This window comes from Euprymna scolopes, chromosome 1, assembly GCF_053919585.1.
Source record: "Euprymna scolopes isolate OS-2025 chromosome 1, ASM5391958v1, whole genome shotgun sequence".
Taxonomy (NCBI): Eukaryota; Metazoa; Mollusca; class Cephalopoda; order Sepiida; family Sepiolidae; genus Euprymna; species Euprymna scolopes.
The window spans coordinates 183042682-183055171 of NC_136482.1; the positions used below are offsets into that span (position 1 = coordinate 183042682).

General features: G+C 32.4%; 1 protein-coding gene across 1 annotated transcript in view; it reads left to right on the forward strand.

The window, feature by feature from the left end:
* LOC145278149 (vacuolar protein sorting-associated protein 53 homolog) overlaps window positions 1-6440 on the forward strand; it is a 60667-nt gene extending 54227 nt beyond the window's left edge. Inside the window, exons 19-20 of the mRNA XM_080130433.1 lie at window positions 1394-1498; window positions 4723-6440. Coding sequence (XP_079986559.1) covers window positions 1394-1498; window positions 4723-4917 — 300 coding nt within the window. The 3' untranslated portion in view covers window positions 4918-6440. The remainder of the gene's footprint in view (window positions 1-1393; window positions 1499-4722) is intronic.
* Window positions 6441-12490: the final 6050 nt, after the last annotated feature.

The window sequence follows — 12490 nt, forward strand, 5'->3', positions numbered from 1 at the left end:
ATCGATGTTTTCATTTCTTTTTCTAACATGTATAGATTTATTTTCTAGCCTGTCGTTTTTCTGTTTGGCAAGTTTGAAAATATATTTATCAGCTTTTCTTTCTTTTTTTTTTTTTTGTTGGTTTAGTCGCTTTCTTCCAATTCGAATGTTGTCTGCTTCCATTTAGATAGCACTTTTTCAATGGCTAATCAAACTCCCAAAAATTCAATTAAAAAAATAAATAAATAACCAATCATAATATCACCTTAAAAATTACTAAAAACATAGCAGAAAAAAAAATTTAAGTAAATAAAAAGTCGAGTTAGCGTTTCAACATTTGAACAACACTCGGCTGACACTGATGATGCATGTCTATAATTGGTTATGTCGATCGGTAGGTCAATTCCATTTGAGCATGATCTTAACTTTGAAAGTTAATTAGTAAATTGGCTGTTAACAAAATTTGGGCAAACAAAAACTTTCTATACAATTTTTTTATTAGCACAGTAGAGAACATCCACCTACTTTGCAGCAGCCTTTGCAATGTCCTCAATGTATTTGTTCTCAGTTCATGTTGACTGTGAATGTTAAATTTGTTTTATCACAGTTATCATTTTAATGAATTAAATTAAAGTTTTCAAGAAAGATAAATTCCTAAATGTTTTCATCTTAATTATTTTAAAATAATTTTTGTCATTTACAAAGTGCCTTCAATAAGTTTCCAGACTTTTTTTCATATGAGCACTTTGATTGATAGTACACACATAAAACTCTAGTCCCCTTCAAAGTAATCTCCTCCAGCTGCAATGCACTTGTTATACCGTTCCAACAACTTCTGGAAGCCCCCGTGGAAGTCCTCTTGTGTAAGTGTGTCAATGACCCTTGTCACAGACTCTTTCATCTCAATTGTCTTATAACGACAGCGACTAAGGTTTTTCTTGAGCTTAGGGAATAACCAAAAGTTACAGGAAACAAAGTTTGGACTATAGATAGGCTGAGTAATTGTTTTGATGTCCATTTTAGTCAAATAGACTGTGACAAAAATGGAGTTGTGGACTGGTGCATTCACACAAATCTTATGCATTTTCAGTTCCTTGTGAATTATTGTGTGTACAGTTCCCACACTGACATCAAACTGTGCACTTATTGTCTCTATAGACACACCAAAAAATTAGTCAGTCATTTCATAAGATATATAGCTATAACATACTGAATTTTCAGGTGTACGACAATTTTAAATGCCTGTACGGAAAAAGTTTGGAAACTTGTTTAAGGCACTTTGTAACTTTCTGACACCTTTTGATTTTGTTGATGTCAAGGTCTTTTTACTTACAAAATAAAAATTGTAATTTTATGTTAAAAATGTCCGTTTTCTTTTGTGCTATAAAAATTTTATTTCTTTGTATCATTTTAGATGGTGATGTCACCTCATGAGCCAGGTCAAGCATTTGTAGACAATTACATGCGGTTGCTTGTGGAAAATGATGTCTCGGAATTTCAAAAGGTTTTAGAAATGAAGGCAAGTTGAAAAACACAAAATATATTTCACTTCAAATATTTTTGATGTTGCACTTTTTAATCTCATGAATAAGTTTGTAGTAATATCGCCATTTTTTTTCTTTTTATTCAACAATCTGATAAAGGGTTATAATTTAAAATGTGATCGCCTTTGTATAATTGCATTTTTTTTTTTTTTTTTTTTATTATATTTTTTCTTCTGGGATGAAAAGCTTGGCAGTTGATAAAGAACCAGCAAGAAAAAATATGAGTGCTTATTTAGAATCACACTTGATTTGAAAAAAAAAAAAAACAATGCAAAAAAATCATTATAGTCTACATACTCATCATTGAACAAAGATGTCATATTCCAAAAATCATATAAATTGATCAAGTAGACTTTTTTTTTTAATTAAGAAAATCAAATTGAATGATTTTTAGCAAGTAAAGTTTTAATTATTTTGAATACAAATAAAATCTCTCTAGTCGAATTGAATTGTGGCCGTTGAATTTTGGCAAAATTTAAAACAATATGGATATTCCCGGCCTCCTTTTAGCTTCCTCATAAAATTTGATTTTCTTCATTAAAAAAAATGAGACTTGTATACATGTCAAGATAATTTGAAAGAATAAAAATATAATGGAAATGATTATGAAGGAAAAAATAAAGTTGTAGCGATAAAATATGGCATATTTACATCACGAGTACACGTTTAATTTTACTTCAAAGTTCTCAGAAATCAAATCATTCTTTGGGCTGACACCTGATCTCTATATAAGATACATAGATATTTGAATATTCCATTAAAGTTCTCCTTTAAATCTCAAACACTGAGTTAGTAAAGAAGTTGAGAACATAGTTTTTCTCTCTCCAATTAACCATTTAAATATGTTATTGTATATCTGTCTTGTGGTCTTACTGGATTTCAGAACAAGAATTAATCTTGTCTTGTGGACTATCCAGCTTCGTGCTGTTACGTTACTTGAGGCAACACCGTTTGAAGAAGGTGCACCATTCATTGTAAAAGCCAATGATGGCTAGCCATACTGAGGAGATTTTATTACAGTACTGTACAGAGAAACCTTAGACACTCGATGATAGTGTCTAGTAGGAATTAGTATTGTATGTGTGTGTGTATATATATATATATATATATATATATATATATATATATATATATATATATATATATATATATATACTTTAAACTAACAATAATTGCATTGGTAGTACTTGAGCTAAGATTTTATTTCCTTGTTTTTTTTTTATTTCTTTTCGTTTTTTTTATTTATTCTTTATTTCACTTTTTATCTTTATCTCTGGTCATTTTATTGTGAAAGGAGTGAGGAGGGGGGGAATTGACCGGAGCCATTTGTTCTACTTGGCGTTGTCCGGGAGTAATTACTGTAAGATTACCATATTACATTTTGGTATATTAAATCTCTTTGGACTATTGTCATTGTCAACACAATTTCTTCTCATATTATTTTGACAAAAGGGAGGAAAACAAACTAGAAACTGATCAGGAGACCTTTTATTTTACTCAGTGTTGTCTGGGAGCAATAAATTAAGATTATAAAACTACATTTTTCGTAAGTGGTATATATTAAATCGGTACTTCTGCAGTTTAAATCTTGTTTTTTTGTGAGTCTCACTCAACAACCCCTGGTAGACGATGAAAACCGACCCAAAAAATGCTGAGTGAACTTATTCACTGAGGAACTGAGTGGCAAAAAGAGATGCGAGTGAGCAGACGACACCAAATTGGAAGAAAAATATAATGAAAGGGAAGAGTTTCATTGCGCTTTAAACAATAAGGCTTTATTCTTGTAACAAGGAAGGAAAATGAAATGCTATCCTTCAGCCAGCAGAAACTACTATCCCTAAGGAAATAACCTATCCTCAGGAATCTACATGTTTCCCTCCCCTCCGAAAAAAGGTGTAATCCTAATCCTCACAATAAATGTAAAATATATTAAAAAAAAAAAATAGCATATTTTCAAAAAGAAATTTTTGCAGAAAATGCATTTAAAAAAAAATGCTGTTGTCGGCTGCTTACAAAAAAAAAACAAAAAACAAACTTTTTTTTGGAAAAAAGACTATTAAAAAATACCCCTTCTCTATGAAAACGAAAGTTTTATGAAAAATATATATATCTCAAAAATAAAAAAATTGTTCTTTGTTCCTTAAAAGAAAATGAGTACTTTTTCGTTAATTCAAAGAAAAATAACTTTTCATGCAAAAAAACAAAAAATATTTGTTCACTATTCAAAGAAACAAAACTTTTATTACAAAAAAAAAAAAAAAAAAACATTAAATTTTATGAATTTATTACGGTATATTGTTAGTTTTATTTTTTTTTGTTTTTGTATTGACTTCCGGTAGTTTTCATTGTCTGTCGGGCGTTGCTGAGTGAGACTTGCGGGTAAAACGGGATTTTAAACTGCAGAAGCACCATTAAATCTCCTTGGACAATTATCATTATCAACATAATTTCTCTTCATATATTATTGTGAGGAGTAGAAACAAAGAGTCCATCAGTTGTACTTGACATTGTCCTGAATCAATAAATGTAAGATTATCATATCACGTCTTCTAAAGTAATATATATTAAATCATTATCAACATAATTTCTCTTCATATTATTATGAAAAGGGATGGGGGGGGGGAACAGAATTTTCTGGAATCAAAAACATCATTTTGTTTTGTCTTAGTCAGCATTGTCTGGGGGCAATAAATGTAAGATTACAGTATTACATTTAAAACTGAAGGCTCTGGTAAATAAATTAAGATTATTATTACTTTTTTCAACACATTAAAATGAGAGATTGAAATGGTCTGGGTGGAGAAGAAATATAAAGAGGGGAAGAAGAAAACTGAAAAGGGGAAAAGAGAGAAAAGTTTTTATATATGTTGCACACACTTTTCAACTTCTTTTTTAATTTTTATGACACCAGGAATTACAGGGTAGCCCTACTACTAAAAAATAATTCAAAGTGTAGTATCTGTTTTGTCCTTAGAAGAAATCCTTCTAGACTGCAGCAATATTAATTTTTGTCTCATCTATAATGCTCCCTTTTAGATAGTTGGATATTGTCCTAGTCAAACTGACCTTTATCACATCCAGCTCTCTTGGGGAAGCAGGTAAATAAAGAATACCATTAATAACATATTTGAAATTAAAAAAAAAAAAAATTTCGAAAATTTCTGTTTAATGTTTTTTTTTTTTTTTTTTTTTTTCACAGGCCTTAAAACGTAGTGAGCAGAATACGTTACTTGAAATGTATAAGGCACGGATGCCATCAAACGCCTTGGGTGGATATAATGAAGTTCAGCGCAACAATCAGTTGAATGCTTCTCCGATGCCAACAAATTCCACACCAGAAGTGGAATCTAGCCGAATCAGAAGGCTTGAAAAATTGATTAAAAAAAGATTGTAAATTAATTCAGAATTTTTAAAACCTAAATGTGATCATGACAAACAAAAAAGAAAAAAAAAACAAAAAAACATAAGAAAAGACTCGTTAAAAATAAATATGTCAAATTAATATTCTGATATGTAATTTTTAATGAATTACATCTAACAGATACTTCTGAAGAAACAATATATTTCGCTTCTGAATCAAGATCAACTATTGAGGAATATTGAAATCATGCTGACTAGCCTATACCATGCTACTGGCTGACTCCAGTTTTGGAAGAGAATAAATATGCTCTAAATGGTTGCCTGCATGATGCATTTGTAGTGGAGAAAAGTTTAAACAATCTTCAACTATAGTTATCCTGGTCTGGATTTTCTAAAGTCTAGTGGCAATGATAAATTGAATATTGAATTCAATAAATGACATTGAAATGCAACAGTTCTTGAAAGTTGATCCCTATTGAGCCTAATAAGTACTTAGATGGGTGATCATTCAAGGAATACCAAAGGCTGTAAAATTAGGAAATGGCTGTAAAAGTCAGCTTTTCTAATACCCTTTGAAAGGAATGAATCCATCTTTTCTCCTAGGTGTAAGTGGAATAGTATGGTAGGCTTTGGTAGGGCAGCTAATCTAGGAGAAGGAAAATTTCAAAACTGATCCTTTTTTTCAGTTTTGACCAGCCAAGACTCCAAAACTACAGAAAAATGCAACAAGGGCTACTTTTGAGATTATTACTTTATTTTCTGAAAATGTTGCATTTTTGTTTGTCCATGTTGTTCAAGATAATTTGATGTGTCGCTCAAATGAAGTCTCAACAAATATTCCAGTTGTTGTCCAGAATTCCCTCTATATTAAACAACAAAAATATAGAAAAAACCTGTATGGTGAAACGAAAATATCATATTCCAAAAATCATGTAAATTGATCAAGTAGTTTTATTTTGAAAGAAAATTATTGTTAAGCGATTAATGGAAATTTGCAAACATTACAACATAAATCTAAGTATAAATTATTGTTGTTATCTCCCTTTGTTTCTTGAAATTTCTTTTCAAAATGGCAACTGAGACAGGCACTCCTTGGATGCTCATAAAATTTGATTTTCTTATTTAAAAATAAAACCACTTGATTAATTTCCATGATTTTTTCAATATGATATTTCCGTTTCATCATGAGTACATCATACAGATTTTTATTTATTTTGGATTTTTAATATTGAAGGGACTTTGGGCACAAACCAATGTTTCTTTGTAAGTATAACTATTAGAAAAGACATGAAGAATTCATCATACATATCCGGCTTAATACAAACGTTTATGTACATTTACTCAAGAGACAAAAATAGCACCAGTTGCACAAGGTTTTTGTAAATACATCCACACGATAAAAATGAGATTTGGTGAAAAAAAGTTGTTTCTAAGGCTGTGACCTGCAGCTTTTTATGTTGCAAATATTTACTTTACATTTCGTTCCAATTCAAATGATTTTTTCTTCAGTGTATTTTTATGTACAGATGAAATAAAAAAAAAAATTAAAAAATTCTATTATTTCATTAATTTGAATTCTTTTTCAGATGAGTAATTTGTATTATTTATCCATTTATTTATTGCAGACTATTATTCTCATCTTCTAGTTGTTATTTTCACAACGTTTCGACCAACTATTCCTCTGGGCTTCATCAGGTGGTTACTCGTGACAGGATAGGAACGCTGAATCTCTTAACTGCATCCTCAGCAATTACTGCCTTCCATAGTTGTTGTCGTCGCTCACAAAAAAAAAAAAAAGAATTCCAATTAATTAAATAATATACCATTTGGTATGGACCTGATAATAGAAGACCAGATAAAAAATAAACGTGGATTTATAAGATGAAAAAATCCAATCTTGATCGCCCTTTGGGGCCTGTGGCACAGTGGATAGAGACGTTGAATCTCTATGGTTCCAAGTGAGCATTGTCTGAAGATAGCGGTTTCAATCCTACTCAAAGCCGGCCAAAGGCTTAGTTGGCCAAAACGTGGAAAGACGACAACAACTATGGGAGGCAGTAATTGCTGAGGGTGCAGTTACGAGATTCAGCGTTCATATCCCATTGAGGTTAACCACCTGACGAAGGCCAGAGGAATAGTTGGCCGAAACATTGTCAAAACAACAACTAGAAGATAACGATAATAGTCCACAAATAAATAAATGGATAAAAAAATTAATGCAAATAAATAATCTAAAGTTTTTATTTACAAACTGATGTATTTGTTATGTTTCTGAGATGAGGATTTATTCGTATTATTTGGATTTATTGGACTACTGTTCTCATCTTTAGTGTTATTTTTTACATTTAAGTCGATATGACCTCTGACCTTCTTCAGGTGTATCTTAGCAAACTCTGGAATTTTTTCTGTCATGTTGTAATGAATAATAAAAATATAAAGAAATATATATGCCAGAAAGAACAGATAAAAAACAGAGGCTGAAGAGAGCCCAATATTTTTCGACCGTAAGCTTGTCCCCCAGTATTGGATTTGAAACCAATGTTTTTCTGACTTTATGGAACATTTTAGAAATAAATATTATGCTCTTATATTGAATTTTTCCTTATAATCGAGCACTTTGCTGAGGTTCTTTCCCACAAACAGCACATATATATAAGTAGTAAAATTGTACATCTAAAAACAAAGGCTCCTAAAATTCATACTAGAATTGTTTGCAAGTACCCATGGCATAGCGAATAAAGTACTTGGTAAAATTCATTTGTAAGTTACACTCTTCTGGAGGTTGAAGGTTCGATACTTCGTGCGAGCAAGTGTAACTTTTCAACTGAATTTTATCATGGCATCGTGGATAATATGTGGTACTAGCAACACAAAATACAATCGCAAATTATCTAAGACTTGTACCAGCCATGGCTGAAGGAACGAGAGCATGCTACCTCCATGGATTAAATAAAAGGTTTTGTTCAAAATTCTATTCAGATTCCCAAACTCAACAGAAAGATTCCGGAGTTCAACAAAATACATCTGAAGAAGGTCAGACACTATGAAAAACAAACTGAAAGAATTTAAATAATACGATAAATGTATTTGTGACAAAGAGTTCTTTTCATTATTTTCATACTAAAAACTAAATTTAAGTTAGTGAGGTTTGCAAAATCAATTTAAGCTTTTATAGAAAACCTAGGATGAGTAAAATTAATCTTCCTGAACAGTTTTGTACCATTTTTATGCTCGGTGATATGATGATACTGCACGATGAAATGCTAAGTGTCACCCTAAAGAAAACAACACTACAGCTTTATTTTAAAACTTTTATTGAAAAAATCAATTCAGTTAACTTGATTATGTAGTAGAGCTGACATCCATTCAATGTAGCCGCCTTCAGCCTCAATCACCGCATCGATACAGGTCCGTTACTGGGAGCATGCCTTCCACAAACACCAGTGGGGTCTCGGCGAATACTTGGCAGATGGTAGCAATTAGGCTGGTTTTAGTGTTGTGGTAGGTCATGTTGGTGATATTTTCAAAGTATGACCAAAGAAAGTAGTTCAGTGGGTTCAGGTTGGGGGAGGAGGGGGGGTCAATGAGAGAAGGGTACAAAGTCATAGCACTCCTTCTGAAGCCAAACCTCGGTCTCTTTGGATTTGTTGACTGGACCCAAATCCTCCGCCCACATGATTGCATCAGGGGATCACTACACTCTTCAGCACATCCAGGTACACTTTGGTGTTTACTTTCAAGCCGACTTCGAAGATGTGAAGTGGTATGATGTGGCTCTCACTTGAAACCACACCAAAGACCACCACCGTCGCTGGAAACTATGTTTTCATTACCCTGGGCATGTCCCTATTATTGATGGCAATCCAGTGATGCATTTTGAGGATGCTGACAACGGTCCTGTTGTCAAAACTTGGATTGGTAGAGAGCATGAGTTGTACAGCAGTACGTCTCTGATCTCACTCATTGAACATTGTGTGTCACTTTCAGACATGATAGAAAGCTTCTATCGCTCTTGGGATTTGTACACAACTGGCCAACTAGTAGATGATCTGCAATGAAAAACAAAAACTGGTTTTCACCAAATGGAAATGGAATGTCGTCTTTTCTATGGTGACAATTTTGTCATTCTACCCTGTAAATCTTATTTCTTGAATCCTTATTCTAATTTTGATCAAAATCCATTACATGATTTTGATTCTAGAAAATGTCTAAAATTTAAGTCTTAAGCTTGAGGAGTCAAGAAGAATTTGGAATTAAGGGAATCTTGTTTAATTGGTGTCTAAGGATTCAAATTCAATCCATATTTGATATATTTGGGTTTTTAAATGTGAAATTACATATTATGCCCTCTCCCCCTCCTTTGAAATAGTCCAAATTGGAATTTGCAGAATTTATGGTCTAATATTGTTAAAATTTCACATAAATCAGAGATATCTAAATTATCACAAAGGACTGTCACTTGTTATTATAACCGACACATGACCTCTTTACACCTAACTGCTGTGTTCTAAAATTCATAATGATGGGTTTATTTGTTCAGGAGTGAATGCTGTACATATAAATATATCACCAAACTTTATAACGGTAAAGATAACGTTAATTTTTTATTTTCTTTCGTAAATGTATTTTCAATACCAATTATTGAATTTTATTATTTTATGATTGAGATTATGTAAACTGAAACTGTTATGACCCCCTTCCTATTTTAGACAGACGTGATATTGTCAGATTGGTGTGCATCAAATCAATGGTGTTATGTGCTTTTTTTTTTTTTTTTTTTTTTTTTACATAGGCATCACCACATTATCAAGGCCAAGAGGCCACTCAAGGATAAGGGTTAAAGAGTGTACAGTAGAAATTGGACATTATAGTAATCATTAGTAATGAAAATTTGGTAAAGTTGATAACTTATATGGAACGGCTCATCAAGAACTTATTTACGTTAGACTTGAAGACAACCATATTGTAGTCAGCTGGAAAGCAGGAAAACGGAAGACAATTCCACAGGCGTGCAGTTCTAAGAAAAAAGCTTTGTTCATGGAATCTACGTTTAGGTTTAGGCACAGATAAAGAGTGGGGGGAATTATTGATAGTGTTTACAGCTAGATGAGTGTTTCTTGTGAAAGTTTGGCGAGGGGGGGACCATAGATTGAAGCTCATTCGAACACTTTCCATGAAAATAACGATACATCAGAGACAAACTCGCAACATCTCTTCTATGAGATAAAGGTTGTAAGGAAGAGAAAAGGACATCTACGAGGCTACAAAGTCTATTTTGAACTCTATCAAGGCAGGCCAAGTCCTTTCTAGCAGCTCCTGCCCAGATGTGGCAACAGTATTCCATCCTTGGACGTACCTGGCTCTTATATAGATAGAGAATAGCATCAGCAGTGAGATATCTACTGGATCGATAGAAAGATCCCACCATTTTTCCAGCGGCCTTGGCAACAGATTTGATGTACGTGTTCCATTTAAGATCAGGAGTAATGGTCAAGCCAAGAAGTTTGTCAAAACTTGAGGCCTCCTGAAGACGAGAGCCATTCATTTCAATTGATGTCAGATGTGGATCAGAATGTTGATGATGTAAAGAGAGAAGCTTGGTTTTAGATGCATTAAAAGTAACCAGCCATTCTTTACCCCATTGTACTACGTGCTCAAGATCAGAGGAGATAGAATTGGAGAGAACTTGGTCGTTTACTGTCTTAGATGTGCTACCATAAATGGTAGTGTCGTCAGCATAGATGTCTACAAATGATGTAAGGATGTGATTTGGAAGATCATTAATGTAGATGAGGAAAAGAGTTGGGCCCAGTATGGACCCCTGAGGGACACCGGCATTAATACTGTGAGCTTCTGATTTTTGCCCCTCAACTACTACTCTTATGAACCTATCAGAAAGAAATGATTTAATAATTGAGAAGACATTTCCAGCAATACCATAGCTAGAGATCTTATGAAGTAAACCTTTATGCCATACCCTATCAAAGGCCTTAGATATGTCAAGAGCAATTGCCCTAGAAAGGTTGCCTCTGTCGAGAGATTTGCTAATCCTATGAAATATAACTGTAAGCACATCTGCTGTAGATCTAGCAGAACGGAAACCATATTGAGTGTCACTAAGAAGGTTATTTTTGTTGAGATGGTTGATTACTTCTGTATTTGTATATGTTGCATATTCTTAGTCGTCACGATGATGGCCAGTCGCTTGATTGTCTTTTTTGGGGTCTCTCAAAAATTCTGATACCTTCATGTGGTGAAATGTAATTCTTATCTGAATAATGACCCCAACTCCCATCGGTTGAAGAAGTTTAAAACGCTAATAACTTTCATTCAAACAAACTTTAAAAAAAAACGTAGTGTCCATCAAAAATAAAAATGAAATAAACAAGACAGTTGAAGTTTAAAAAAAAAAATTATTAAAACAGTTGAAAAACCATGGATTACTTCCCCTTGAAAGAAATAGAGATACTTCCTCACTATAAGCGTGAAATTTAAAATCTAAATATTGAATTTCAAATGAAACCAATATTATCTACTGATTGTCATGTCGCAGTAATGAACATATACAAAACTTAAAGAAGACTATCAGGTAGTAAATTAATTATTAACGATAATATTTTTTCAAAGAAAATTAGTGAAAATTGAGTTTTGTTAAAAAAAAAAAAAAAAAAAAGTTCAAATCATAACAAGGGAGGTAATTATTTTCCGAAAACTTCGCAAATTTTAGGCCAATTTAGCAAAACTCAGTTTTTGCTAATTGTCTTTGAAAACTATTTTCTGTAATAATTAATTTTCTACCTTATCGTTTTTGTAATTTTTGGATATGTTCATTTCTGTGACATAAAGTAGATACCATTGTTATTGAATTTCAAGTGACACCAAAGAAATCGATTACATGGGGTTCGTTTAGTAAAAGTTCCAATTCAATAAACGTTCTTTCATAACCTTACACATTCTGTGTAATATGCATGAAGAGAATTAATAATGTGATTATATAATAACTACACCATAAACATCTTCCCCTCTTCTGCTACACATACACACACAAAATTATTTACTCAAAATAACAACTGAATAAATATTATGTTTCAGAATTTTTTAGATTGATTTTGATAATTTGGATTATTTTGATTATTCGGACTACTGCTCTCATTTTGAGTGTTGAGTTGCAAAGACCCATGGCATAATGGATGAAATACTTTGTAAAATTCAGTCGTAAGTTACACTCTGCTCGAGGTGGAAGGTTCAATCTTAGGTGTGGCAACACTAAAATTACAATTTCTAATTACTTAAGACTTTTACTCAGTCATGGCTGACAAAACGAGAACATGCTACCTCTGTGGATTAAATAAAGGTTCCATTCAAAATTTTGTGCAGATTCTCGAGTTTGACAAGATACACCAGAAGAAGATTGACCAAAATGTTGCATAAACACTCAAGATGATGTTATATTAGGAATAAGCATATGGTGGCAAGAAGGAACCAGACAAACAATATAGGTTTAAATTTTAAATGATTGATTTCTCAATTGTTTATTTAAAAAAAAAAAAATTTAACGAAAGCAAAAACAAACTAAAGTGTTCAAAGTTTGTAAGGATGTGAGAATG